The sequence below is a fragment of the Balaenoptera physalus genome, assembly GCF_965194825.1.
Source record: "Balaenoptera physalus genome assembly, chromosome: 3".
Classification (NCBI taxonomy): Eukaryota; Metazoa; Chordata; class Mammalia; order Artiodactyla; family Balaenopteridae; genus Balaenoptera; species Balaenoptera physalus.
Window position 1 is genome coordinate 2,159,595 of NC_138890.1, and position 27,880 is coordinate 2,187,474.

Consider the following 27,880-nt stretch of genomic DNA (forward strand, 5'->3'; position numbering starts at 1 on the left):
ACCCACAGCCCTCCCAGATCACCTGCTCGAGAAGCCTGTCTCAGCAGGCTGCCCACGAAGCTCCTGGGTGGAGAGTGTGGTCGCCTCTCCCCTCTAAACGTCCCTGCACCCCTACCCCCAGCCCGGGCAGGGGCCTCAGACAGACCCTACATTGATGAGGCACCTACTGTGTGCCAGGCCCCACCCCACCGGGTTCACCAGCTCTGAGCCCTGGGTCCCTGGGTCGGGGTCTGGGCGCCCTGGGGAGCGGGGCCCGCCCCCGCCCCCTCTCAGCCTCGGGTGCTGCCCGGACGGTGAATATCACTGGGCCTGACGGCCGGAGCGCCGGGAGGGGACCTGGCTGGGGCGGGCTTGGGGGAGGGGAGGGGAGCAGGCGGAGGCTCCCGAGAGGGCGCCGGCCACCCCCGCCACCGCCCCTGCCCCTACGGCCCTGGGGTCCCATGGGCGCCCCCTCCCCCAGGAGGCCTCGCGGTCTCCCCGCGGGGCTGGGGGGCGCCCACTGACCCTCATCAGCCAGGCCCGGGCGGGAGGGGCGTGGCCAGCGCGGGGCGGGAGGGGCTGATGGGAGACAGACCGAAAGACAGAGAGATTGAGCCAGACACTAGCAGAGACAGGCGCCGGCCGCAGAGCGGAGCCCCAGCCCCGGGCTATTTTTAGCCCCCGCCGAACCCCCTCCAGGCCGGGAGGGGACCTCGCCGCCCCTCCCGCGGCCCGGGACCCCGCGCCGCCCCACCCTCCATCTGTGTCCCGCCGCGACGTGGCAGTGCCGGGGTCCTCGGCGTGGTCCTCCCGCCGTGACTCAGTTTCCCCAGGGGCCCCGGAGGCAGGGCCGCCCTGCTTCCGCTTCCGCACGCCCCCCTCCAGCCCGGCACCCGCAGGTCCGCCGGGACACGACTGAGCGGCTGGCTACTCCTGCACGCCCCATCGACCATCGCCTGCTGAGGACAATTGGCTATCAGGTTAGGGGCGGGGCATGAGAGTGGGCAGGTGTGGCTTGGGTGTATCCTGCGGTGACCCGCCCTGCTGTGGGTGTTTCACCGTGGGCGGTGACAGTTGCCAGGTGCTGGGTGTTCCGGGGCATTGGTGAGCTTGGGTCCCGTGCCTGGAGTGCTACCGGCCCTGGGCACCTGCGTGTGCCTCTGTGGCCAGTGTGGCGGAGGATGTGCTTTGTGTGTGGGTTTCGCTGGGTCTGTGCCCGGCCACTCCGTGTCCTGTGGTGCCACCACAGCCGGAGAGGGTGCCAGGGTGCTGGGTGTGGCTGTGAGTGTGAGCACACGTCTGGTTGGTTGTGTGTCTGTGTGCACACTCGGAGTTGTGCCCATCATTAACCACTGCCGCCTGGCCTGGGTCCTGTCCCTTCATCACCCATCCATCCCCCGCCGGTGCTGGGGGACGCCCACTGGACAGATAAGGAAACTGAGGCTCAGAGGGAGGGACTGTGTGAGTCCGGGCCAAGGCTCAGCTCCAACCCTGACAGGCTGACTGTGATGTCTCTGGGGTGGGGGCCTGGCTGCTGTCACCAACAGGAAAAGTTCCCGGAAATTGAGTCTTGTGGTGGGGGAAGGCAGGGGCGGGCCTGGGGACTGACAGCGGCCCTGCATGTATGCGTTTGTGTCTGTGTGGGCGTCTGTGGCTGCACAAGGGCGTGGAGGGGGTCCACACCCTCAGGTGTGCAGGTCTGCATCGGGTAAGGGCAGGAAATGATGCAGAGATTGGCCTGGTCCCTGCACTTTCATGCCAGAGGACATCGTCGTTGGTCACCTGGGCAGCACTAAAGGACTTAGGAAATGTGGAAGTGGGCCAAGGTCACACAGAGCATCAGGGCTCCCACCTGCGTGCCCCATGCACGCAGCCAGGAGACGAGCTGTGAGCACAGCCAGGAAGCAGGAAGGGTGCACCAGGCGGGGTGGCGATGGGGGGTGCACAGCGGAGGCAAAGTCTCGGTGGCAGGAGCAGGTCAGGCCTGGGAAGACCAGCCAGAATGCCAGCAGGCGAGTCGGTGTCCTTGTTATCCCCATTTCACAGAGGGGGAAACTGAGACTCAGCAAGGTCGAGTCCCCAGCTGGGCAGTGGCAGATTGCGGGCTCCAGTCCGAGTTTGTCTGAGGTCACCGTCACCCCTGGGGGAGGCTGGGTGGGTCCATGGCGTGAGGACAGGCAGGCCGGGCAGGCCAGGTGGTGGCGTGTCAAGAGGAAGAGGGACTTGTTGAAAGACGGATGGATCACAGGAGCAGGAGGAGAAGAATGGGGCAGGTGATGACGGACCATCAGGCAGAGGAGGGGCCTGGCCCTTGGGAACCAAAGGCCACATTCCATCGGGGCCACCATAGTGGGCGGAGGGAGGACCAGCCTGGTGCCCGAGCCCAACCCAGCGCACAGGCCTCTGGGACAGCGGTGAATAGATCCCTCCCAGCCTCACCGAGGGAGGCTGAGGGAGCACTGAAAGTCCATCCTCCAGAGAGGAGCCAGGACCCGAGAGAGAGATTTCTGGAACCCAGGACCCAACCAAATTCCCATCAAAGTTCTGGAACCTCAGCCCCTTGAAATTCTAGATTCTTGGGGCCTTCAGCTTCCAGAACTGGGAACTCGTTAGAATTCCAGAACCCTGGACCTTCAAAGTCCAAACCTTCCCACTCTCGGGCCATGGAATCCTGGGTTTGTCCAGCAAACCTGGGGTGCATGTTTCTCTTGAGGCACAGAGAAGGAGAGCACTTCCCCCAAGGGCCACACAGTGGTGCTTATGGACCTCAGGCTGGGAAGAGCACGGTCCCCTGCAGGGTGGGGGCCCTGCCAGCCCTCCCGGCCAATGTGGGAGGGGAAGGGAGGCCTCGCCAGGTGCCCCTCTGGCCCACTTGCCTGGGGAACTTGAGCTGGCCACTCTCACCTGAACCCCTCGGGGGGACTGGAAACCGCCGGCTGGGGCCAGAGGGAGTGGTGCCAGTTTCCAGCCTCCCCCAGGCCAAAGGCCCTGGGCCACAGGTTTGTTCCCAGACATGGGAGACGAGGCAGACACGAGGTGTGTGTCCCCGGGTGCATAAGCTCCCACGCAAGGTGGGGAACCAGGGGACCATGAGACCCGGGAGGAGCTGGCAGTCACTCAGGGCTGAGGCAGGGGCAGTGACCGCAGGCACAGCCCGAGTCCCCAGGAATGTTTAGAAACAGCGCATACCAGCTCTCAAGGGAGGGAGGGAGCAAGCGCCCCGCCCCAGGGGGAATCCGAGTGCAGGCCAAATCTGAGATGGCAAAGAGCACACCCCTGCCCGGGAGTGGACGGCTCAGATGGCCGAGCACCGTGGAACGCCCCCACCCCTCTGGGGTTCTGGTTTCCCTCTCCAGGCCCCGCCCCCATCGAAGTGGCAGTGGCCTTGGCTCTCAGCCTGGGAGGGAAGCTCTGTGGAGCTGGCCATCGGGAGCTGGATAATTTATGAGGCTCGATAAGGAGTTGCTGAGCTGAATTAATGAGATGGGGAGTGAGGGGGTAGCTGAGCACGCTCACTGCTGAGGCCAGGTCACAGGCACGGGCCCAGGGCCAGCACGAATGCAGCGCCTACATGGGCTTAGCCCTGGGCACAGACGAAATCATTCTCATCATCCGCCCCATTTTATGGGAAGGGAGACTGAGACTCAGAGCGGGGCAAAGAGGGTTCGTGGATTCGAATCCAGTCTGACCAACTTTTTAGAAAAATTCTATCCCTTTTTGTTGTTTGTTTGGTTGGTTGGTGTGTTTTTTGTTTGTCTTGTTTGGTTGAGCTGCACAGCTTGCAGGATCTTAGTTCTCTGACCAGGGACCGAACCCATGCCCTCTGCAGTGAAAGCTCGGAGTCTTAACCACTGGGCCGCCAGGGAATTCCCTAGAAAAATTCTATCTGTTTTTCATCAAGGAAAATTCCAATGATGGTGACGCTCCACACCCACCTCCCACCAGCCTCCACCTGACTGGCAGGCCTTTGACTCAATTACACACATTTGTATGTAACGAGGCCCGAGTTTAAATCTCAGATCCACCCCGGCTAGGCTGTGTGACTTTGGATTAGTTATTTAACCTCTCTGTGCCTCAGGTTCCCTGCCTTTGCAAAATGGGGATCATAAGAGGACCTTTCTGATCTTTAACTGCCTGGGCCATCTGTGCCTCCTATGGTCCTGCCTCCCCACCTTTGCCCACTCTGATCCTGCCGCCCAGTGCCCCCTCCCTGCCAGCACAAGGATGGCTCGAGCTGTGCACCCAGGGTGGGGTGCCGGCCCCCTGGGTGACTTTATGCCCTCCCTGCTGTGTCCTTTTGGGGAATAGTTGTGGCATGCGGACTTCTTAGTTGCAGCATGCAGACTTCTTAGTTGTGGCATGTGGACTCTTAGTTGTGGCATGTAACTCTTTAGTTGCGGCATGCATGTGGGATCTAGTTCCCCGACCAGGGACTGAACCCAGGCCCCCTGCATTGGGAGCGCGGAGTCTTACCCACTGGGCTACCAGGGAAGCCCCTGGAAGTTGGCTTTTGAATGGTCTCATTTTATTTCTACTCAGCGTCCCCATATCTGGCTGATTCGTCCACACCCGAGGCAGTCAGACCTACATGTCTCTCCAGTTTTCTCCCCCAGCCCCACACAGGGTAGTTTATAGCCCATTACCCTCCTCCTATTGTTTATAGCCCGTCCCTGGGGATCCTGTTGCTCCAAATGACCTGAGTTTTGCTCCCAGATGGAACTGGATTTCTGGGTTTATTTCTTTTTTTTTTTTTTAATTTTTATTTTATTTTATTATATTTTTATTTATGGCTGTGTTGGGTCTTCGTTTCTGTGCGAGGGCTTTCTCTAGTTGCGGCGAGCGGGGGCCACTCTTCATCGCGGTGCGCGGGCCTCTCACTATCGCAGCCTCTCTTGTTGCAGAGCACAGGCTCCAGACACGCAGGCTTGGTAATTGTGGCTCACGGGCCCAGCTGCTCCGCGGCATGTGGGATCTTCCCAGACCAGGGCTTGAACCTGTGTCCCCTGCATTGGCAGGCAGGTTCTCAACCACTGCGCCACCAGGGAAGCCCCGGTTTATTTCTTATTAAATGAAAATGGGGGAAAAAAAAGAATCTACACGATTCCAACATGTGAGGAAGGCTCTCCCTAAAACACCAATGGGGCCGGGCCTCCCCCACAATTTCACGAGAAATTGTGACCCACAAGGCTGACCTTGGAGCCCGCTGGAGAACCAGCGACCTCTGGCCACCAGCCAGCCGCCCTCCCCACACTGGGTGTGTCCTGTTTTACAATAGCTGAAATCTGTTCTGGATTCTGCAGTCCACCAAGGGCTCAGATGGATGACCAGCAGGGAAATGGAAGTTTAGAGAGAAGAAATCATTTGCCTGGGGTCACACAGTGGGTACCAGGGCTGGAGTTCAAACTGGGGCTTCTCAGCCCTTCTCTGAGACCTGGCAAATACTAACTGGTGTCTTATCAGGGTTCCCAGAGGAGATAGAACTGATCCTCACCCTTGAGTGTCACTGAGCCTGGGCAGGACAGGGCTGGAGCTAGTCATAGTAGTAATAGTAATACTTACTGAGTGAGGAGTGAGATAGGTCAGGAAAGGCTTCCTATAGGAGGGGATATTTGAGCTGGGGCATTGAAGGTTGTGTAGGAGTTCACCAGGGCTGCTCAGACTAAAATGCAGAATGAATCACCAGCAAATCTTCTCTTCCGCCACCCCCCTCCCCAGGTGTGCCTGAGCCAGTGCCAGTCCGCCCCACCTGCAGCCTTGGCCTGATGGGGTGGTGACCCTCCCCACTCCGCTCTGGCGCCATGTGGCCCAATGGCAGTTCTCTGGGGCCCTGTTTGCGGCCAACAAACATCACGCTGGAGGAACGGCGCCTGATCGCCTCCCCCTGGTTCGCGGCCTCCTTCTGCCTGGTGGGCCTGGCCTCCAACCTTCTGGCGTTGAGCGTGCTGGTGAGTGCGCGGCAGGGCAGCTCCCATGCGCGATCCTCCTTCCTGACCTTCCTCTGTGGCCTGGTCATCACCGACTTCATGGGGCTGCTGGTCACTGGCACCATCGTGGTGTCCCAGCACGCCGCCCTCTTGGACTGGCAGTCTGTGGACCCAGGTTGCAACCTCTGCCACTTCATGGGAGTCATCATGGTCTTTTTTGGCCTGTGCCCGCTGCTGCTGGGGGCCGCCATGGCCTCGGAGCGTTACCTGGGCATCACCCGGCCCTTCTCACGGCCCGCAGCCGCCTCGCAGCGCCGGGCCTGGACCACGGTGGGGCTGGTGTGGGTCGCCGCGCTGGCGCTGGGCCTGCTGCCCCTGCTGGGCGTGGGTCGCTACACCGTGCAGTACCCGGGCTCCTGGTGCTTCCTCACGCTCGGTGCCGAGCCGGGGGACGTGGCCTTCGGTTTGCTCTTCACCCTCCTCGGCAGCCTCTCGGTGGGGCTGTCCTTCCTGCTCAACACGATCAGCGTGGCCACCCTGTGCCACGTCTACCACGGGCAGGAGGCCGCCCAGCAGCGCCCACGGGACTGCGAGGTCGAGATGATGGCTCAGCTCACGGGCATCATGGTGGTGGCCAGCATCTGCTGGATGCCGCTGCTGGTGAGTGGCGGGAGCAGGGGCTGCCGGGGTCTCCCGCCCACCCTTGGTGACTGGGCCTCGGTTCCTCCCGAATGAATTCATAACCCTCAGGTTCTCGTCCGCCCAAGAAAATGTGAGCGTGACCCCAGTGTTCAAGGGTCCTTCCTTGAGGAACCCATGAGCAAGACACAGATAATCCCAAACTGGGGGCAGGACTGGGGCAGAGGCAGTGTCCTGGGACTGAGATGCCCAGGGAAGGGCTCCCAGGCTCTCCCTGGGATATCAGGGAAGGCTTTCTGGAAGAGGGGCATTGGAGCTGGGGTTTTGAAGGATGAAGAGGAGTTTACCTGCCAGAGAAAAGCAGGGAGGACATTCCAGGTACAATTACTGAATCATTTCTACTTTGTGCCTAGTTCTGGGCTGGACCCTAGCCTTGCACAGATCTTCCCTGAGTCAGGGGAGCTTGCTGAAGTCCTTCCACTGATTGATGTAATTGGCCGCTTGGAGTGGTTATTTTTCCATTTCTGACTGGATGGGGACAAGTCTGGAGACTGGAATCAGATACCTGGTTTCCAGCCCACATCCAACAAGGACTTATCATGTGACTCTGGCTACGGGTTTCCCTCCTCCAGCCTCAATCTCCTCTTATTATGGGGATGACTAAAAAGGTGCCAGCCTCTCAGAGTGACTGTCAGGATGATGACATGAACTCATTTATTCATTTGTTCCTTCAACAAACATTTATTGAGCAATGAGTGTGTTGCTGGCTCTGGTCTAGGCACTGCACAGGGAACAAAACTGACAAAACTGAGTGACTTCCTGGAACTCTTAGGTCATGGGGAAGACAAAATAAACATAGTATATAAATAAGTGAAGTGGTAGATATTAGGAAGTGATAAGGGCTAAAACAAAAACTAAACCTGTGGGATAGGAAGATTGCAAATTTGGTTTGCTTTGTTTTGCTAAGAATTTTTACGTGTGTCAATGGTGGGAGGAAAAAAAAAAAAGCAACATAAATTTTTTTGTGATAGGTGAAGCTGCAGGCACTGATGGGTCCCAGGGGAGTGGCAGTTACCGGATGATGCTTCTGGCTGAGAAATGTGCTTCTGTTCTGTACCTGGGGTGTCCCTCCCAGGCCTGGTCTCATAGAGCTGAGGCCATTTCTTTTTTTTTTTTGAATTTTTGAATTTTATTTTATTTATTTTATACAGGAGGTTCTTATTAGTTATCTATTTTATACATATTAGTGTATATATGTCAATCCCAATCTCCCAAGTCATCCCACCACCACCGCCCCACCCCGCCACTTTCCCCCCTTGGTGTCCATACGTTTATTCTCTACATCTGTGTCGAGCTGAGCCCATTTCTATATTCACTTATAATTATTATCATTATTATTTATCGGGCAGCATCTAGAGGGTGCCTGTGAACACCTGAGTCAGGTCCCCCCCTCTGCCCACAGCCCTCCAGGGCTCCCACCTCCCTCAGGGTAAAAATCCAAGTCCTCCCTGCCACCCACAAGGCCCTGCACTACCTGCCCTGTCCCCTCCCTGCCCCCCCACCTCCCTCTCTCCGCCTCACTCACTCTGCTCCAGACACATGGGCCTCCTGGCTGTTCCTCCAACATGCCAGGCCCGGTCCTGCCCCAGGACCTTTGCACTGGGCTGTACCCTCTGCCTGGAATGCTTCCCCCTACCCCAGATCTCCACATGGATCACTCCCTCACTCCTCCATGTCTTTCCTCAAATGTCACCTTCACCAAAAAGTCCCTGAGAAGGATCTGCCTCAGCCTCTTCTTTCTCCCTGCCCTCCAGCCTTGACTCTCTTGAAATACCCAGGATGAGCCCTGCCCTGCTCTAAATAGGGGTTGAACTGTTAGGTAAAAACCAAGAAGGCATCCTAGGTAGAATCATTGAATCATTAAACGATTCCTGGTCCCCTTTGGCAGCAAAATTTTTCCTAAAACGCCATATAGTAAACCCTTTAAACACAGTCTCTGTGACAACAACGCAGCTCTGCTGCTGTGGCATGAAAGCTACATGGAAACAAACGGGCACAGCTGTGCACCAGTAGGACTTCATTTACGGACTCTGAAATTTGAATTTCATGTCATTGTCACGTCACAAAATATGCTTTCTAGGCCACTACCCTGGTGGCCCAGTGGTTAAGACTCTGTACTTCCACTGCAGGGATTGTGGGTTCAATCCCTAGTCGAGCATGCTGCGTGGCACGGCCAAAAAATAAAAAATAAAAATAAAAATTTTTTTAAATTAAAAACCCCCCAAAATATGCTTTCTATTTTTTTCCTCTCACCATTGACACATGTAAAAACATTCTTAGCAAAACAACGAAACAAACCAAAAAGGCAAAAATAAAGCAAACAAAGCAAAACAAAAACAGGTGGCAGGCCAGATTTGGCCCATGAGCCAACTCCTGCTCTAAAACCTCCCATAGCTCCCTATTGTCCCAGAAGAAAGGCCCACAGACACTTCCTTCAAACTCACCTGGGAAATTCCTATTCGCCATCTGGTTACCTCTCCCAAGCCTGGTCAGGCTCCTACTCTGGGCTCCAACAGTGCCTCCATCACTGCTAAGTCACCCCCACTCCCACCGCCAAGCTGCAACCACCTGGTCACAAGTCCTAATGGGGCTGTGAGCCTGTGCAAGTGGGACCTGGGTCTGTCTTGGCCACTGCAGTGTCCCCAGAATTGCCCAGCACACTGTAGGTGCTCAGGAAACAATTCTAAAATAATAATTTATGGGGAATTTCCTAGCGGTCCAGTGGTTAGGACTCTGCACTTTCACTGCTGAGGGCACGGGTTCAATCCCTGGTCAGGGAACTAAGATCCCACAAGCTGTACGGTGCAGCCAAAAAAAAAAGAAAAAAATTTATTTTAATATAATACATGCAATACAATATGAATATAATTATATTAAATATAGTATAAATTTGATTATAATTATGAAATATAATAATTATAATTAATTATATTATATTAGAATTAATACTTAATAATTATATCAATCATATAATTGTTAAATACTGTATAACATATAACTGTAATTACATATTATTACTTAATATTTAACAATTATATCAATCATTATATAATATATAGTTATTTTTATATAATTGTTAAATACTATATAACATATAACTATAGTTATATATTATTCATTCATACTTAATAATATATCAATCATTATATAATATATATTATATAATTGTTAAATACTATATAACATATAGCTATAATTACATATTATTAATACTTAATAATTATATCAATCATTATGTAATTTATAGTCACATCCTTATAATTATGTTATATATTATATAATTACATATATAATTTTAAATACTATATAATATATATAACATAACTTATATAATAGTTATAATTAACAATATATTAATTATTAGGTAACTAATTATAGTCTATGATAATCTGTAAATACCTTATTACATTACATATTGTATAATATTAAATATAAAATCCAATATTTAATAAAATATATTAAAGTGATTTAATATAAGAATTTAACATAAAATTATTTGTCATAAAATTTTATAAACTATAGATTTTAATATAATATAAACTGACTTAAAATGAAATAAACAACATAAAATTTAATTATTTAATATACAATTTTATACCATAATTTGATATTATATTATAAAATTTGTGTAAAATATAAATGTTTGATAGAATAATGAAACTGGCAGTCACAGTGATTCCACCTGCTCACGTGTGCAAGTCCTCTTGTCCATCACGTTTAATTGTACCCAGGAGAGGAGCAGGAAAAGTGTGCTATTTTTCGGTCACATCAGCTGAAGCTCAGAGAGGTCAGGCAGCTCTCCCGAGGTCACACAGCACCTCGGGGACAGAATCGGCACGGGATCTCGGCGGACGGCAGGTGGCCCGGGCAGGTGCTGGTGGAGGGCAGGGCTGGTGGCCGGCCTGGCCCCCGGCTGACCGCTCTGGCCACACACACACACACACCCCTCCCCCCGCAGGTCTTTATCGCCCAGACGGTGCTGCGGAGCCCGCCTGCCATGAGCCCGACCGGGCAGCTGTCCCGAGCCACCGAGCAGCAGCTGCTTATCTACCTGCGCGTGGCCACCTGGAACCAGATCCTCGACCCCTGGGTGTACATCCTGTTTCGCCGGGCGGTGATCCGGCGCCTCCACCCTCGCCTCAGTACCAGGTCCAGGTCGCTCTCCCTGCAACCCCAGCTCACCCGCAGGTCCACGATGCAGTAGGGCCAGGGCTGGACGTCGGGGGCAGCTCTGGAAGGACAGAGCACCCTGCCAGCATGTCCCCCATCAAACCTTCATCCTCCCTGTCAGTCGCATCTGCCTGTTCGGAAGTCCAGGAGCCAGGAGTGCAGGATGGACAGTTTGAGCGGCAGGATTGTGTGCTGTCTTCCATCATCCCTGGGGACCCTCGAACTCTTCCCTGACTCCCCTTTCCAAAGCTCCTCCCCTCTCTCAGCCCCCTCCCCACTCAGAGGCCCCTCCGAATCCCAGGAAGGGTGTGGGCAATGCTGGTATGGTGTCTGGAGGAAAGCAGACTTGTAAGCCTCCCCTTGCAGAAATCCTCCAGAAATGGGGGACTCTGACCCCTGAATATGACCTACTTACTGGGGTACAGTTGATTCCCTTTGACAGCCCAATTTGAGAAGGCTCTGTCTAGAAAAGGTTGAATGAGAACGGGCAAGAGACTCCCTCTCTTGCCAAAATATAATCTCTTTTGGCTCTGAAATTGTCAATTATTGAAGTTTCTTGTATCAATATTCCTATCCAACCGTGTGGCAGCCGAGCAGGACTGGGGGACTGCGGAAGCCCCAAGAGGTTGGGCTGGCTTCCAGCTCCTCTCCCCACTTCCTTTATTGAGTCTTCCCTAAGCACATTACAGCTTGGATCTCCTGGAAGCCTCCCTACAGCCCCTAGGAGAGGGTTCTGGGATTAAACCCATTTTGCAGGTGAGGAAAAGAGAGGGCAAGACACACGGAGACCATGGGGTGCACGCCTGCTTCCTCCACGGAAGACGGGGCGCACTCCCTCATAAGCTTGTGGTTTAGCCATCTATTCGCTCAGCCCTTCAGACTCCCCATGCCTTGAACAAGCAGCTCCTGGCCCATAGTAGGTGCTCAATAAAGGCAGACGGAATGGCCGAACGACTGAGCTTGTATAGAGCACCGTGTATCTGCAGGTCCATGAGCACCTGCACACTTAGCACTTAACAACGTGCCTGGCACATCGTAGCCACGTAAGAAGCATCCAGTGTTGTCATGTCAGCCCCCCAGACCCTCACGCCTGCCCCTTCCTCTGCTCTCCCCCAAACACCCCCCAAAAACGACACACCAGGCTGCAGGGGTGGGAGGTGCCTTTATTCCCCATGAGCCCTCAAGGTACATGAGGAGGAAACCGCCTCCTGCCCCCACTTCCCCCCCCACCCCGCCTCCCCTCCACAAACCTGGGATCTGCTTACAGCTCCCAGAGCCAGGCCCAGGTGAAACCGAAGCCCCTGTGTCCACCCTCCCTCACCACCCCCCACCCCGCCTGTGGGGGAATGAGGTCACCTGCTGCTTCTGGGGGACCCAGGCTGGGAGGGGCAGGAGAGGGCATGGGGGCCACAAGTATGTCACCCCCAAGCTATAGCCCCCCATGGTAGGGGAGGGGCTCTGACGCCTGCGGAGCCGGCCCTGGCTCCCTGAGCATGGCGGAGGGGGCAGGCCCCCGAGCTGAGGGTTCAGGGGGCTGGGAATGCAGGAGGGCCGCCCTGGTGGCAGAACTAGGGATGACAGATTTGGTGGGCAGGGTGGACTTCTGGGGTCCCAGCTGGGGCTTGGGGGGAAGGGCTGGTTTCTGCGGGGCAGAGGGGGACCACGGCTGTGGCACCAGGGCAGAAGTGGATGGGCTTCGGCCTGGGCCAGTATCGGCCTGGGCTCCTTGAACCAGATCATGGGGCTGAGGGTGAGAGACCCTCCTAGGACCTGGAGGTGGGGCTCTGGGTGGTGGGCCTGGGTGTTGAGGTCGGGCTGGGGGAGTGGGATCAGGCTGGGTTCTGGAGTCAAGGCCAGGGGTCTGTGGGCGGAGCCCATTTCTAGAGCTGAGCTGGATTCTTGAGCTGGTCTGGCTTCTGGAGCTGGATTGGGTTTCAGAAACAGATTCGGTTCTGGAACTGAGGTGGATTCCAGAGCTGGGCTGGGTTCTTGAACTGGTCTGGGTTTCAGAGCTGTGGTGAGTCTCAGATCTGAACTGAGTTCTAGAGCTGAACTGGGTTCTGGAGCAGAGCTGGGCTCCAGAGCTGGGCTGAATTCTTGCACTGGTCTGGGTCCCAGAGCTGGGCTGGGTCTCAGAGTTGAGCTGGGTTCCAGAACTGGTCTGGGTTCTGGAGCTGGTTTGGGTTCCAGAAATGAGGTGGACTCCAGCGAGGGGCTGCATTATCGCACTGGGCTGGGTCTCAGAGATGAGCTGGGTTCCAGAACTGGTCTGCGTTCTGGAGCTGGGTTGGGTTCCAGAGATGGGCTGTATTCTTGAACTGGTCTGGGTTTCAGAGCTGGGTGTTATCTCCGAGCTGAAGTGAATTGTGGAGCTGGGCTGTGTTCTGGAGCTGAACTGGGCTCCAGGGCTGGGCTGAATTATTGAACTTGTCTGGGTCCCAGAGCTGGGCTGGGCTCTAGAGATGAGCTGAGTTCCAGAGCTGGTCTGTCTCCCAAAGTCTGGCTCAATACCAGAGCTGCCTGGGGGCGTGGTCTGGAGTTGCTTTCTAGAGCTTGGCAGGGTTTCTGAGATGAGCTGGGCCCCAGAGGTTTTTTGAGCTCCCAGGCAGGGCTGGGTCCTGGAGCTGGGCCTGCTCTCAGAGCTCGACAGAGCTGTGGCGCTTAAGTCTATTGCTGCATTGGTCTGGGTCCCAGGACCAGACTCTAGTTGGATTCTGGAACTCAAGTGGGTCTCAGCAGTTGACTGTGTTTTAGAGCTGGATGGGATTTCAGAGCCAGCCTGTTCTCTAGAACTGAGCTGAGTTCTGGAGCTGGGTGGGGTGCCTGAGCTAGACTGAACTCTGGAAATCGGCCAAGCCTTGAAGTCTGTCTGGGTCCCAGAGCTGGATGACGTTCTAGAGCTGCTCTGTGTTCTGCAGTGAGGGCGGGGCTTGACATCAAGTGGAGCTCTGGAGGCGGGCCTTGCCCCAGGGATGGATGGGGGTCCAGAGCTTGTCTGAATTCTGGAGACAGGCCTGCTTGTTGCACTAGTCTGGGGTCTAGAGCTGGGCTCAGTCTCTGAGCTGGACTCATCACTGGAGCTGGACTGGGCCCTAGTATGGGGGTGGGGTCTGGACCTGGGCTGCTCTGCAGCATGCATCTGGGTTCCTGAGCTGGTCTGGGCATGAGAATAGGGTTGGGTTTGGGAACTGTCTTTGAATCCTAAGCTGACGTGGCTTCTGGAACTGGGCTGCTTCTTGAGTCTCACCTGGGTTCCAGAACTAACTGGCGTTTCTGAGCTAGACCAGGTGTCCAGGTACAGCTGGGTCATGGAGCTGTCTTGCGTTCCAGAGTTGGGTCGAGTTTTAAGGCAGGGCTGGGTCATAAAGCTGGCCTGGCTTTCAGAACTAGGATTGATTTTAGAGCTGGGGTGGCTCTTAAAACTTGTCTGGGTTCCCAAACTTGACTTTATATCAGAGCTCAGCTTAGCCTCAGAGCTGTCCTGGGTTCTAGAGGAGAGCTGGGTTCTGGAGCTAGGTTGCATCTCAGAACTGGATTGGGTTCTAGTGATGAACTGGGCCTCAGAGCTGGCCTGGGTTCCAGAGGAGGGCTTGGTCTCAGAGCTGGGCTTGGTCTCAAAACTGGTATGGGTTCTAGAGGTCAACTTGGTCTCAGAGCTGGTCTTGGCTCTAGAGGGGAGCTTGGTCTCCGAGCTGAGCTGGGTTCTAGGGCAGGGCTGGGTCTCAGATCTGGGCTTGGTCTCTGAGCTGGGCTGGGTTCTAGAGCATGGCCGAGTCTCAGGGCTGGGCTTGGTCTCAAAACTGGCGTGGGTTCTAGAGGTGATACCAGTCTCAGATCTGGGCTTGGTCTCCGAGCTGAGCTGGGTTCTAGAGCATGGCCGAGTCTCAGGGCTGGGCTCGCTCTCAAAACTGGTGTGGGTTCTAGAGGTGATGCCAGTCTCAGATCTGGGCTTGGTGTCCGAGCTGAGCTGGGTTCTAGAGCAGGGCTGGGTCTCAGATCTGGGCTTCTGGACTCCAGAGCAGGGCTGGGCTTGGGGAACTGGCCGGGAGGGCTGGGGCAGGGGGCTGGGGTCCGGGCTGGGGCTGCGCTCGGCCCCGGGGCAGACTAGCCACAGGCCTCCCTGGCCTCGCCGATGGCGGCCCACACCTCCACCACAAACTCGTCCGGGAAGGCGAACTCGCCCAAGACGGAGTCTAAATGGCGTGCAAACTGCTGGACACTCACTGTCTTCTTGGATGTCTCCACCATGGTGGACGCTGCAGGCCGAGCCGAGGGGAAGTGGGTGAGGGCGCTCCCTGGGGGGACGCCAGCTTCCCCTGGGACCCTTGCCTCCTCCCCGTGGGCTGTCCTCCCCCCAGGGTCCACCCGGCTTACCCTGGCCCCTTACCCAGCTCTGGGTCCCGAATGCCCATGTAGCTCTCCAGCAGGTCATCTACCCTCCGAGATGCCTCTTCCTCAAATTCACTAGGCTGGGGGCGTAGGGAGCAAAGCAGAGGGTCAGAAGCCTGGGATCCCTCCGGCCCAGCCCCCTCCCCAGTCCCCCACCCCTTAGGTGACAGCAGACTGGGACCACCCATTAGTCAATGCTTCTGGTCCCACCATTACTGCCCTGACTGACAAGGGCCCACTTTGCACGTAGGGAAACTGAGGCTGGGCAAAGGAGAGGGTCTTACCCAAGGTCATGCTGAGTCAGCGATAGAACTCTAGGTGCAAGAGACCCTGAAGTCCACCCTTCTCCCCTCCACTCACCACTTCCTCCACGGTGGCGGCCCCCCCAGACCGAAGCCGCAGGGTCTCCCTCCCGCTGCTGACTTTTGCCTCCATGGGGCATTTGCTGCTCCGGCTCCTCTGGCCGATCATATCTGGAGGGGACAGAGTGGGGGAGGTGCATGTGTTCTGGGCAGATCCATATCTTCCTAAACACACAGAAGCCACCAGCTGAGCCTTTCTAGAACCTTCCTACCCTTCAAAGTCCTCCTTATGTCCATGGGTGAATCCTCAGGGACCATGCTTGAGAATCCTTTCTTCCCTCAAATTTCCCTCCTCCTCTCAAAATGACTTTCTCTAGAAGAGACTGGTTAAGATTCTCCTTGTGCCCAGAGGGTCAATCTAGAAAGCTCCTTGCTCTAGAATTGGCTCTTTCTAACCTGCTCATGGATCTCAGAGTTCACTGTCCTGCTCCAGGGCAGATCTAGGACCCCATCCTGTCACACTCTCCTGGGACCTCCCTCCAGATGGGCCAGGGCAACTTTAGAGCCTCTTGTTCTGGGACAGGGCGACTCAAAGGGCCAGTGCATGATGAGATAAGAAGGCTGTGCCAGAATGGAAATAAGCATCCTGCTTCCTTCCTTGAGAAAGTCTACCTATGGAAAAAAATTGTCTGCTGAACTAAACAAGGTGATCTACATTCTAGATCAAGGTTCTCAACCCAGTTGGCAAGGGGTGGGGAGTGTGATTTTGCCCCCCACCCCTGGTGACATTGACAATACCTAGAGACACTTTTGATTGTTACAACTCGGGGGAGACACTGGCACCTGTTAGGTCGAACCTGACAGTGCCCAGGACCACCCCACAACAATCATCCAGCCCCAAATGTCAGTAGTGCTGAGGTTAAGAATCCTTCTTCGACGGGGACCTCCTTATCTCATCCATGGACCAGTCACAGACTTCTCTTTGAAAACCTCCATTCTAGAGCTCCCTTTGAGAGCCACTCTCAAGAACTCACCAGAGCCTCATAGCAGTACTTTAAAAGCTCCCAGACCAGCTACAAAATAGATCCAGATACCTCCTCATCCTTTCCCAATCTTCCCAAGCCTCCCCCGACCCCCATGCCCAGACCAACTCTATAACAATCTAGAAATGACCCTCCTGTTCCTCATACAGTGCCAGAAGCTCCCTGTCCTGTCACCAGAGGCATCTAGAACCTTCCATCCTGTCCCATCCCCCCCACCCTTTGCCACCCCGTGCATCCAGAGGACCAATTTCTGGAAGAGCTTCCCCACCCCACCCCCCCACCAGCCTGCCCCCTGGGCCCCAGGTGGCCCTCACCGAAGGCTCTCTTGGGCTGAACCAGGCGCAGGGTGAAAGGCTGCAACTTGGGCAGCTCCCGGAGCATCTTGGCCACCTCGTAGTGGCGGCAGCCAACGATTGAGTGGTCGTTGATGGCCTCAATGCTGTCGCCCACGCACACTGCCTCGATCCGGTTGATGATGCTGCCTTCCTTGATCCTCTGCAGGGACCCAGAGTCACTCACAGGGCCACCCCAGCGACCCCTCTCAGGTCCTGCTCACACCAGAGAGGGGCAGAGAGGGGCACCCGGGAAGCCACCCGCCCCCACGGGCACCTTGATGAAGGCATAGCCAGCCCCGTTGTCAGTGATGGTCAGTCCCAGGGCGTCCTCGGTCTTAGTGACCTCCACCTCTTTGGTCTCGCCGCGCACGTGGGCAAAGATAAAGTCCTCCAACCCTATCTGGCCGCCCAGGAGTTTCTGCATGTCCACTTTGTGGCTGTTTAGGGTGCAGAATAAGATCTGTCCCGAGGGGAGGGGGAGCCCAAAATTAACGACAGACCTCATCCCCCACCGTCTGCGCAGAACAACCGGGGGTTGGGCTCAGGGGCCTGATAGGGAAACCAAGGCGCACAGAGGCACGAAACTGACTCCAATCATCCCCTACCAGGATCGCAGTCACGTGTAATGGCAGAGTATGGGCTCCTCTCAGAATGGGGTGGGAGGCGAGGGGATTGGGACCCCCAGAATGGGGAGCAGGGTGAGAAGGAGACTTCGGGCAGGAGGTCGCCCCCTCTCCCACCCCCCAGACTTCCCCTTTTAACCCTTCGGTGCCCTGTCACCCCCAATCTTTTAAGACTGTTCTAAATCTGGTGGCGCCCCCTCGGGGCTGCGAGGCGCTCCTACAACCCAGCCCCTGACCCCCCGCGGCCTCTGACTTCTCACCTGAAAGGGGGCTGCCTGGAAACACAGCCCCGCAGCCGCGCCCAGGAAACATAGGCGCTTCCCTGAGAGCTGGGGTCCACTCCTAGCTGGGTCAGCCCAGTGTTTTCCTGGACGAACTAGGCATCCATTAACCCTAAGACGTGCTCATGTTTTGCGCAGGGGGTCCACCGGGTATGGGCACCCCAGGATCTGAGAGGTGCGTCTCTGAGATCCGGAGATGGGATCCCCTCCATCCGAAGATGGGCGTTCTGGGGCCCCAGTCCCGGCGTCCAGGGTCCACCCATACCCCCGGTCAGCCGGTGGGCCTCGGGTGCTGGGAGTCCGGGGGCCTCACCTCGGTGGGCGCGATCCCGAAGGCCTCGGCGATCTTGGCGTAAAGCTCGCGGACGTTGGTGAAGCCCTCGATCTTGCCCGTGGGGCTGCCGTGAGCCAGCTGCGTGCGGAAGACGAGGCGCGGGCGGGCTCGGGGCGCGGCCGGGGTGGGGGACGCAGCCGGGGGCTCGGCGGGCGAGGGCGGGGGCGCGGGCAGGCGTGGGGCCTCGGCCCCCCGGGCCTCGCGGGCCGCTGTGGTCTCCATGGCAGGAGGAGCTCGGCCACCGGGGCCACGGCCACAGCCGCCGGATCCGCCACTTCCTGCAGCCTCCCCTCCCCCGGCCCAAGGAGCGACAGCCGAGCCGCCTGGGTAAGGGGATCCGGGAACCCGAGCCTCCCGGGAAGGCGACACCGCGGAGTGCGGGGCCGGGGGGGGGGGGGGCGGGCAGGGGGGCGGGGGGGGGCGGGCCCCAGGTGTGCCGGCCTTGCCAGGGCCAGCTGTGAGCTCTCCGGGGAGCGGGAAAAATAAGGATCACAAATAAGGATGGGGCAGCCGCGGGTGCCCGGGCGCTTGCTCTCTGCTGGGCGCACTCATTTAATCCTTGCGGCAACCATAGGAGGTGGGGAGGACGCTTATCTTGGTATAAACTGAGCCACATCGCGTCCATCCTCTGCCCACAGCCCTCCAGGGCTCCCACCTCCCTTGGGGTAAAAACTCAAGTCCTCCCCTTGGCCCACAAGGCCCTGCACGACCTGCCCCGGCCCCTCCCTGCCCTCCCCGCCTCCCTCTCTCCCCCTTGCTCACTCTGCTCCAGACACACGGGCCTCCTTGCTGTTCATTCAACACACCAGGCACAATCCTGCCCCAGGGCTTTTGCACAGGCTGTGCCCCTACACTTGGAACATCTTCTCCCAGATCTCCAAGGTTCACTCCCTCACCTCCTTCGGCTCTTGGCTCAGCTGTCACCTCCTATCACCACCTCCCAATCTCTCTTTCTGGCTTTTTTCCTCACTAGCACTGAGCATGACCTGACATAGCAGATAGTTTATTTATTCATCTTGTGTTTCCTCTGTCTCTCCAACTGGAATGTCAGCTTCAGGAGGGCAGGAGTTCTGGTCTCTTTTATCCCCTGCTGTATCCTGGCACACAGTGGGCACACGGGGTTACAGATAAAGAAGGAGGTTCTCGGCACCAGGAGGCGTCTCTCAGAATCCCCTGGGAACACAGCATCTAGGCATCACCAACAGGAACGTTGGTTGGCTCAATAAACAGCAGTGGAATGCCATATAGCAGCTCCAAAGAGAGGTCTTTCACCTTGGATGGATCTCAGAAACCAAGCATTGATGAAAACAGGCAAGTTGCAGGCTTTGGACGATGTAAGAAAATTTACGTAAAGTTTAAAAACGTGCAAAATGGGATACACACTATAGCACAGATGAACCTTGGAAACATGATGCTCATTGAAAGATGCCAGATTACAAAGGCCACATAGCGTGTGATGCCGTTTAGATGAAGTGTCCAGAACAGGCAAATCCATGGAGACAGAAAGTAGATTCGTGGTTGCCTGGGGCTGGGGGAGGTGAGGATGGGGAGTGATGGCTAACGGGAGGGGGGTTTGTTTTGGGGGTGATGAAAATGTTCTGGAATTAAGTTGTGCTGGTGGTTGCACAACTTTGTGATTAAACTAGAAACCACAGAGTCGTCTACTTTCGAACCTTTAGAAAACGAACCAAAAAAAATCCATCAAAATGGTACTCTTGTGGGAAGACATCCTTTTGTGCTAAAAGTAGGTAAAGATCTGCCCAGGAATGGTAAACTCCAAATCTGGGATGAGGGTACGGAGCCAGGGAGGGGATGAGATGAGGGAGCACACACTTGGAGGTGGGTGTGTGACAGTATCGTTTTTCGAGTCTCCTGGGACAACCGTAACAAAGTATCACCAACTGGCTGGCTTATAAAGAACAGAAATTTACTCTCTCACAGTTCTGGAGGCTAGAAATCAGCAAGACCAAGCTCCTCTGACACCCTGGGTGGCATCCTTCCTGCCCATCCTGGCTTCTGTTGGTGGCTGGTCATCCTTGGCTTTCCTTGGAGGCGTGCTTTGCTTGTGTCTGCCTCTGTTGTCACGTGGCTGTCTCCTCTCTGCGTCTGTGCCCAAATCTTTATCTTCTTATAAGGACATCAGTCATATTGGATTAGAGGCTGCCACACTCCAAGATGACCTCATCTTAACTAATCATATCTGCAGTGACCCTATTGCCAAATACGGTCACATTTTGAGGTTCTGGGGGTTAGGGCTTCAAGATTTTCTTTGAGGGGACAAAATTCAACCAGTAACATCAGTGCTTGTCAAATTACTCCCCAGAATTTTTAAGCTGCCCCAAACATTCCATTAAAGGCTGAAGTCTCTGTGAGGGTTTCCCAATAAGTTAAGCATAGAATTGCCATCTGACCCAGCAAGTCTGCTTCTCGGGATCTACCCGGAAGTGAGGGCAGGTGTTCAAACAAAAACCTGTACGTGCATGTTCTCAGTAGCACGATTCACAACAACCAAAAGGTGGGAACAATCCAAAAGGCCATCAACAGATACTGGATAAACACAGCGTGGTCCATCCACACAATGGAATATTATTCAGCCAGAAAAAGGAATGAAGCACTGACATACACTACAATGTGGATGAACTTTGAGAACACGATGCTCAGTGAGAGAATCCAGACACAAGAGGACACGCAGCATGTGATTCCATTTACATGAAATGTCCAGAACAGGTAGATCCAGAGACAGAAAGTGGATTCGTGGGACTTCCCTAGTGGTCTAGTGGTTAAGGCTACGGGCTTCCAGTGCAGGGGGCATGGGTTCCACCCCTGGTCGGGGAACTAAGATCCCACATGCCACGTGGTGTGGCCAAAAAAAAAAAAAAAAAAAAAAAGTGGATTCTTGGTTGCCAGGGGCTGGGGAGAGTAGGCTTAGGACCCCAACAGAGGGTCCTGGCCTGTTTCCCTCCAAAAGACACACACTCACAAGCTTGAAATTCAAATTCCATTTTTATTTAAAAAGTCCAATTGAGCAGTGGCAAAGGGGCCCCCTCCACGGGGGTCCCTCAGCTGGATGAGGGTGGGGTGGTCAGTACCAGCCCCCCCATTCTGGGGTGCAGGAATGTGAGGGCGACGGTAGAGGGCCCCGCCCGGAGTGTGAGAGTGTATCCCTGCGGCGTGCCCGGCCGTGTGGGCACTTAGGGTGACACCTGCCAGGCAGGAGTCCCAGTGTGTCAGGTGTGGGTTTTCTCTGCCCTGTGTCCAGGGACTGGTCCTGGAGAGCCGGTGTAGGGTGTGTAACTCTCCCCACACCGGGCGTATGAGCGGCTGTGGGTCTCCTCCTGTCCCGGGTCACGCTGTCCACGCGTGGTGTTCCCACGTCCGCGTAGTGTGATGTGCCCTGTCGGTCGAGCAGGCCTCGCTGGGCCCTGGGGCCATGGGGTTCTATGTGTGCTGTGCGTGGTGGGCGATTTTTCTGGGTTGGGGCGCTGGGGAGACTGAAAGCTAGAGGGATGCTGTAGAAATTTAATTTTAGGGGGGCTGGAGCCCCCAAGGTGCAGGATTGGGCCTGGCCCCAAAGGATGGACCCGCACCCCTCCTCCATGGGGTGGGGGCGGGGGAGGGGCCGTGACCAGGGCTTGGTCTTCTCTGGATCATGGGGCGGCAGACACCCTCATAGATGCTCACTGTGACAGAAGGGAGGAGATCTGTGAGGGGGGACCCCCATCATCTCTCAGCCCCACCCCCTTCCTGGGTACCGTAGAGGCCATGCCCCTCTGCTCCTTCAGATGCCAGGGTGGGGAGCTTGGAGTTGATCTCACCTATCCTGGGCAGCTGGGAGCCACCCAGAAAAACCCACCCTGAAGCTTTGGGGAAGCTCGGGTCCCCTGGGCCAAGGGGGTGCTGGACGATTCCCCAGAGTCGTAATAGAGTACCAGGCCGAATCAGCGCCCCCAGGGGCTAGACCATTAGCCACCTGCATCAAACCAGCCCCACCTAGTAGATCCCGCATGGGCTGTGGCCTCCGTAAAAGAGCCGGCAGCCAGATCCCACTGGGCAGCGCCCACAGACCCCAGAAACCCCGCTGGAGGCCTAAAGCTAGTCTATTTCTCCGGGCCCGCCAGCGAAGGTTTAGCCTGAGGCAGCCCCTATGCAAGGCAGCCCCAGCTGGGCTGAACGGGCCTGGGGGGCAGACCTGCCCGGGCACATACCTGGCGACCTGAGCCAGGATCTCCTTGATGCGGACGATGAGCTTCTCGTGCTGCGCGGGGTCGCGCTCGATGGCGCCGTGCAGCCGCGCCATGTAGAAGTCCAGGGTGCTGAGCGTGGGCGTCTCGCCTGTGCCTGGGGGGGGAGGACGCGTCAGCCGAGCCCAGCGGAGGAGTCACCGCGGTGGGGTCTCCACCGAAGCAGAGGTCAGAGGGTGGGGGTCTGTAAGCGCGGGGTCCTGGGGAGGGGGTCAGGGGCGCACCTCAGTGGGGCCGGGAGGCCCGGTCAGGGCGTCTGTACCGGGGGAAATCAAGGTCAGCTGTGGCAGGGGTCAGACGAAGTAAGTTGGAGAGGGCGGGGTCGTGATGGGGGGGATGCGGGGGCTAGTGGGGGAGGGGAAGTTGGCCCAGGTCAGCTGAGGAAAGAACGCGGAATGAGGGGAGGGGTCAGAGGCGAGGCGAGGCGGGGCGCGAGGGCCAGCGTGGGCGGGGCTGGCGCAGCAGGGTGGGGCAGCGGGACGGGTGGGGCAGCGGGACGGGAGGGGCTCGGGTAGCCGGGAGCGGGGTCCGCAGGGGCGCGGCGGATGGGAGGGAGGTGAGGGTTTGTGAAGAGACTGGTGAAGGGGTAGGGGTAGGGCTCGCGGAGCCGGGCCAGAGGGGGCGGGACTCGAGGTAGCCTGGGCGGAGCCCGAGGTAGTCGAGGGCTGAGTTAGCGGGGCAGGACTCGCGGGGGTGGGAGGGGCGGGGCTAGGGTGTTGGGGGCGGGGCCTCCGCACCCGGCACCGGCAGCGAGGCGAAGCTGGCGGTGAGCGCCTGGCGCACCGCGTGGAGTTGCTGCTGCAGCGCCAGTGTCCGCCGTTCCTCTAGCGCCAGCTCCTGCTCCAGGCGCTCGCGCGCGCTGCTCATGCTCTGCGTGTGCCTCTGCAGCACCGCGTTCTGCTCCTCGAAGGCCACGTTCATCTTCCGCAGGCGCCGCAGCTCCGCCTCCCGCGCTGTAGGCGGGGAGCCGGGTCAGATCCTGGCGCTTTCCTGCCTTCCCTCAGCCGCGCTTTGCCCCTGTGACCCCCGCCAGGCCTTCCGTCACTGCTCTGCCTCCAGCCCCACACCTCAGCTCTCTGGTCTACGGGGGCAGGAGAGGAAGGCACCCACTGCCTACCCCCTTGGCGCCCTCTGGGCCCAACACTTGCTCCAAGCACCTGTGGTCAGCGCTCACCTTTGTTTTGGTCCAAGAACTCTTCCGTGAAGATGGGGACGTCGAAAGTGGAGAAGCCGTCACAGTCTCCACCCTGGGACGACAAGACAAGGTAGCAATATTTTTGGGAGGGGGTGGGAGGGCAGCCACACCCCCTCTGGGACATCCCCTAAGCTTGGGAGGGTCTCCTCAGGCCACCTGGGTCAGAGTCCATTTTACAGCCTTCCCATTGTGTGGCTGTCCAGCCTCTGCTTGCACACATCTGGACCGGGAGCTCACTTCATCCGAGGAGCGATGGTCCTCACTCACCCAGAGGTCTAAGTACCTCCAGACCTTTCTTGCCCAGGTGTCCTCCTTGGAGGAGGGAAGCTTACCTTGTGTCCATTCAAAAGGGTATTCATGAGCCCGGAGCTGGAGTCCTCTGGTGGGGGAGGGAGGAGGGCAGGGTGAGCCTCCCAGGTCTCCTCGGACCCCACGCTTTGCTCTGCACGTGCTGTTCCCCCTGCCTGGAACACCATCATTCCCCTCCCCTAGTCAGCCCTACTCATCCTGGGTCAAGATCCCCACCTGGTCCCCTCCCCCCGCCCCCGCATCTGTGTGTGCCCAATCTCAGCGCTGACCAGCCCTATTCACTCACAACTGTCTGGTTATGTGTGTCTCATTCCCATGGGACCGTGAGAGCCCTTTGGAGGGGGTAGGTTGGTCTGCCTGTGTCACCTATCTCAGAACAGGCACTCAGCTGCCTGGGGGCTGGGGCCCTTCGCACCTTTCTTGATCTTCTTTTCCTGGATCTTCTCTGTGCACATCTTGTAGGCTTCTGACTGCTGGTATGCCCTCAGCTCCTTCATGTACTGCTGCTTCTCCCGCTCTGCCTCGTCCAGGTACCGCTGGCGGGGGCAGCATGAGAAGGCTTGGCCCAGCCCAGGGGCAGGGTAGCCCTCGCAGGCCAAGACCCCATCTCCATCCCTCAGCTCACTGTGCTGCACCTTCCCACAGCGCCCTACTGCCCTCCAGACAAAACCCCACCCTTCAGGCTGCTGCTCAGGCCACCTCCCAACTCCCTGACCTCACCGACCTCACCCCAATTCCAGCCTTTATAAACCACTCCCTGGTGTCTGAATGTCTGCAGGTTCCCACCTCCAGGCTGGACTGCCCTCCCAAACGCATTTTGCTTGTTGAAATCCCAGGGTAAAGGGTGCAAGCTGGTGCTAACGTTTCCTTGATATTTTTGCAATTTTTAAATTAATTACCAGAACTTAAAAACCATAAGGTTTCTAACAGAAATCCAGCCCTCACCCCTACTTCTTTAGTCTAACGTTGTTTATTAAGTTTTATGTCTATTCCAGCCTACTGCTACTCTCTCCTCCCTTCAACAAGCTGGAGAGAGCTAATGGGTGGTCAATTCTCCAGGTCCTGGAGTCCAGGAGGAACGAAGGACCCTCCACACCTGTTCCTTTGGGGTAAGTGGCTGCAGGTGGGTATCTGAGTGGGCGAGGGAAGGTCAGTGGTCCCCAGCCGTCCCCACCTGTTTCTCCGCCGGCTGCAGTTTGCTCCACTCGGCGCCCAGCATCTTGGTGATCTCAGGAAAGGGCAGGTCCGGGTGGCGCGTCCGGATCTGCTCGCGCCGCTCGTTCAGGAAGCGCACGTAGCCGGTGACAGGTGCCTTGGGCCCATTCGGCAGGATTTTCTTCCGCTTCTTGCCTTTGGGCCAGCCGCGCTTCTTCACCGGCTGCAGAACCCAGCCGCGCCGTTGGGAGGGGCCTGGAGGGCTGGGGCCGGGCCCAGAGGGGAAGGGGCGGGGCCCTGAAAGACTTGGGCGGGGCCTAACCACGAGGTAGGACCCAGAAGGCCTGGAAGTATGGCCTGATCAGGGTTCAGGGTTGGGAGATTGGGGTTAAGGGACCCCTGGCCAGGGGTGAAGGGATCAGAGAAGTACTGGGGACAGAGGATCAGCCCAGGGATGGGGCTGGCTTGTGTTGTGGGCGTGGCCTCGTTTTGGCCGTGGCTTCCGTACTGGCTTCGATCCCTGGGCAGTGGGCGGGGCCTGGACTTAGAGTGGCAGTGGAGCTCTTGGGGCGTGATATCTGGCACGGGGCGGGGCCTCAGCATCTGGAGGGAAATCTGGACTGTGGGCGGAGCCACAGCGAATTCAAATTGAGTTCGGGGCGGAGCTTCAAGACTAAGGGCCGCCGCCACGACAGTGCAGGGACTCTCACCTCCTCCTCGTGTGACCCCTTCTCTCCGGCCCTCGGGCCCTCGCCGCGCTCTTGCTTGACAGCCACCACGAAGCCCCCATGCTGTCCTGGAGCCTTGCCGCTCGCCGGCCTGGAGCCATGGGAAGCCAGGGTCACCACCCACTCCCCAGCACCGACGGCGGAGTTGGCAGCGAGGGGCCTGAGTCCTCCCTCAGAGGAGGGCACTGAGAGAGTCAGGATCCGGGGGTTGAGGCAGAAGCACTAGGGGGGGCCACAGGGGGCGTGGGAGAGACTAGAGCCACGGGACGCCAGGGTCATCCACGCCCCCACGACGCTAGCGCTGGCAGCTAGGGGCCTGAGTTCTGGAAGCAGGGGTCAGAGGAGGTCAGGATCCGGGGTTCGGGCAAGAGCACTAGGGGAGGCTAGTAGGGGACCCCTGAAAGGGACTGGAGCCCGGAGGTTTGAGGGAGAAGCCCGTGGGGGCCCGAGGGGGAGGGCCTGCCCCAAGTCGGGGAAGTCAAGACCCTGGGGGGCGGGGGTCGAGGAGCTCCAACGGGACGAGGTGGGGGCTAGGCTGCAGCTCCGAGTGGGCTGGGGGGAGGGGATGTCGCACTCACGCGGCGGCCGCGCCGGGCTGCTTGGGACCGTGGGACATGGCCACTCCCGGCCGCACCTGGAACGTAGACGCGTGGCCGAGTGAGGGCCGCCCAAGCCGGTGACGGCGGGGCCGGGCTGGGGAGCCCCGGAAAGCCGGGTCCGGGGCGCCTGGGGGGGCCGGAACCGGGGGCGGGGAGGCCGTCGAGGGCGGGCGCCCCAAGGATCCTTTGTTGGGCAATCGCCCCCCCCAGGAGGCTCGGGTCCGCAACCCCCCGGCCCGGGAGGGGCCCCGCTCCGGCCCCTGGACCCCCGCGCCCCCGCCCCCTCGCAGGGCCCCGAGTTCCGCGGCTGTTTTCACCTCCAAAGAAACTTTCCCGGACCTCTCGGCTGCTACGACGCTCCAACCAACCGCCCCGAGCCCGCCCCTGCCGCCCACCCCTGCCGTCCGCCCCGCCCTGGCCCGCCCCCGGCATGCTAATGACGGTGCGGCGAGCGGTCGGATTGGGTATGCACTTCCCCTGGGGCGTGACCATGCAGATGAGGGTCGGCGCGCCCGTTGGTGATTGGCTGGCACGGCCGCTGAGCCGCGTGGGAGGTAAGTAGGGAACGCTGCGGGCGGGTGCGTCAAGTTCGGCTGCGCTCGGCGGCTCTCGGGACCAATCAGGATGCTTTGAAGCATCGCAAGGAGGAGCCTCTTAAAGGGCCAGTAGGCGCGGCGCGGACTCCTCCTCCCCCTCTGAAGTCGAGACTCCCCGCCCCTGCAGGATCCGGGGACCTGTGACTCCGAGTTGAGCCCCGCCCTAGTTGCCCTGGGACTGCGGCAGGTTGCTAGGGGAGGGATTAAGGTCTTTCGGAGCAGCCCCTTACCCCACGGCAAGGTGGGGACCTGTTCTTAGCAAACCTGGCGGGGATATTTCCCCTTTTTGACAGGACTTGTAGCTCCCGACGCCCCCGCCGTGCCCCGCCCTGCTCTGAGCCGGGGGCCTTTGGATGCAGGGGCTACTCTCCTTCCTGTGAAGGGGCCTCTGCTTTTTCTCCTGTGCAATGGGGATTTTGCACGGTGTTCAGGACCAGGAGGCTGGGATGCTGCGAGGATGAGACCGGGAGCTGGGCTGGAAGCATTTAGGAAAAGGTGGTGTGGACAGGAAAATTGCAAGGACCTCGTGAAGATGGAGGGCCAGGAGACTCTGCCCTGGGATCTTGGGGACCCCCAGGCAGCAGCCTGGTCTTCTTACAGCCTGGACTGGGGTTACCTCTGACCCCAGGATGCTAGTTGTGGTTACTGGGTGCTCATGATGGCCCATTAGAACCTAAACAATCTGCCGACGTCACCTTCCGGCTCTCACCTCCCTGCACTTTCCTCCTCACTCCGCACCGGCTACCTCGATGTTCCTCAGATACCTACATTTCATTCATTCCCACCTCTGGGCCTTTGCACTCGCTCTTTCTTCCACCTGGAGTGCCCTTCCCCCAGATTAAATGGCCCCCTTTTCAGTGAGACTTTCCCAGGCTTGTACCCCACCTCGTCTAATCTTTTCTCCATATGTTCGTTTGCTCCCTGTGAGCTGCCTGTTTGCTCATTGCTATATTCCCAGCACCCAGAACAGTGCCCACA

General features: G+C 57.6%; 3 protein-coding genes across 11 annotated transcripts; 1 reads left to right on the plus strand and 2 right to left on the minus strand.

Annotated features, from left to right (window-relative positions):
- The first annotated feature begins 395 nt into the window (after positions 1–395).
- TBXA2R (thromboxane A2 receptor) lies at positions 396–11,083 on the plus strand. 4 transcript variants are annotated; one of them, XM_082455393.1, is made up of 4 exons: positions 1,985–2,049; positions 2,199–2,393; positions 5,695–6,563; positions 10,561–11,083. In XM_082455393.1, the coding sequence occupies exons 3-4, from the start codon at positions 5,778–5,780 to the stop codon at positions 10,804–10,806; spliced, it is 1,032 nt and encodes a 343-aa protein (XP_082311519.1). In that variant the 5' UTR covers positions 1,985–2,049; positions 2,199–2,393; positions 5,695–5,777; the 3' UTR covers positions 10,807–11,083. The 4 variants fall into 4 exon arrangements, with proteins under 4 accessions (XP_082311517.1, XP_082311519.1, XP_082311518.1 ...); XM_082455391.1 differs by lacking the exons at positions 1,985–2,049; positions 2,199–2,393 and adding an exon at positions 396–959; XM_082455392.1 differs by lacking the exon at positions 1,985–2,049 and having other exon boundaries at positions 2,150–2,393.
- Positions 11,084–11,977: 894 nt separating this feature from the next.
- Positions 11,978–20,951, minus strand: GIPC3 (GIPC PDZ domain containing family member 3). 5 transcript variants are annotated; one of them, XM_082455385.1, is made up of 7 exons: positions 18,842–20,951; positions 18,059–18,157; positions 17,116–17,278; positions 16,821–17,001; positions 15,522–15,634; positions 15,147–15,241; positions 11,978–15,028 (listed from the first exon to the last, which is right to left on the minus strand). In XM_082455385.1, exons 1-7 carry the CDS (start codon positions 18,874–18,876, stop codon positions 12,202–12,204), a joined length of 3,513 nt encoding a protein of 1,170 aa, XP_082311511.1. In that variant the 5' UTR covers positions 18,877–20,951; the 3' UTR covers positions 11,978–12,201. The 5 variants fall into 5 exon arrangements, with proteins under 5 accessions (XP_082311511.1, XP_082311510.1, XP_082311512.1 ...); XM_082455387.1 differs by having other exon boundaries at positions 11,979–15,028; positions 17,116–17,301; positions 18,976–20,951; XM_082455384.1 differs by lacking the exon at positions 18,842–20,951 and having other exon boundaries at positions 17,116–17,301; positions 18,059–18,477.
- Positions 20,952–21,063: 112 nt separating this feature from the next.
- Positions 21,064–26,715, minus strand: HMG20B (high mobility group 20B). 2 transcript variants are annotated; one of them, XM_082455389.1, is made up of 10 exons: positions 26,624–26,715; positions 26,286–26,341; positions 25,690–25,798; positions 24,999–25,202; positions 24,240–24,360; positions 23,848–23,894; positions 23,495–23,567; positions 23,058–23,273; positions 22,285–22,417; positions 21,064–21,588 (listed from the first exon to the last, which is right to left on the minus strand). In XM_082455389.1, the coding sequence occupies exons 2-10, from the start codon at positions 26,321–26,323 to the stop codon at positions 21,162–21,164; spliced, it is 1,368 nt and encodes a 455-aa protein (XP_082311515.1). In that variant the 5' UTR covers positions 26,324–26,341; positions 26,624–26,715; the 3' UTR covers positions 21,064–21,161. The 2 variants fall into 2 exon arrangements, with proteins under 2 accessions (XP_082311515.1, XP_082311516.1); XM_082455390.1 differs by lacking the exon at positions 21,064–21,588 and adding an exon at positions 21,598–21,759.
- Positions 26,716–27,880: the final 1,165 nt, after the last annotated feature.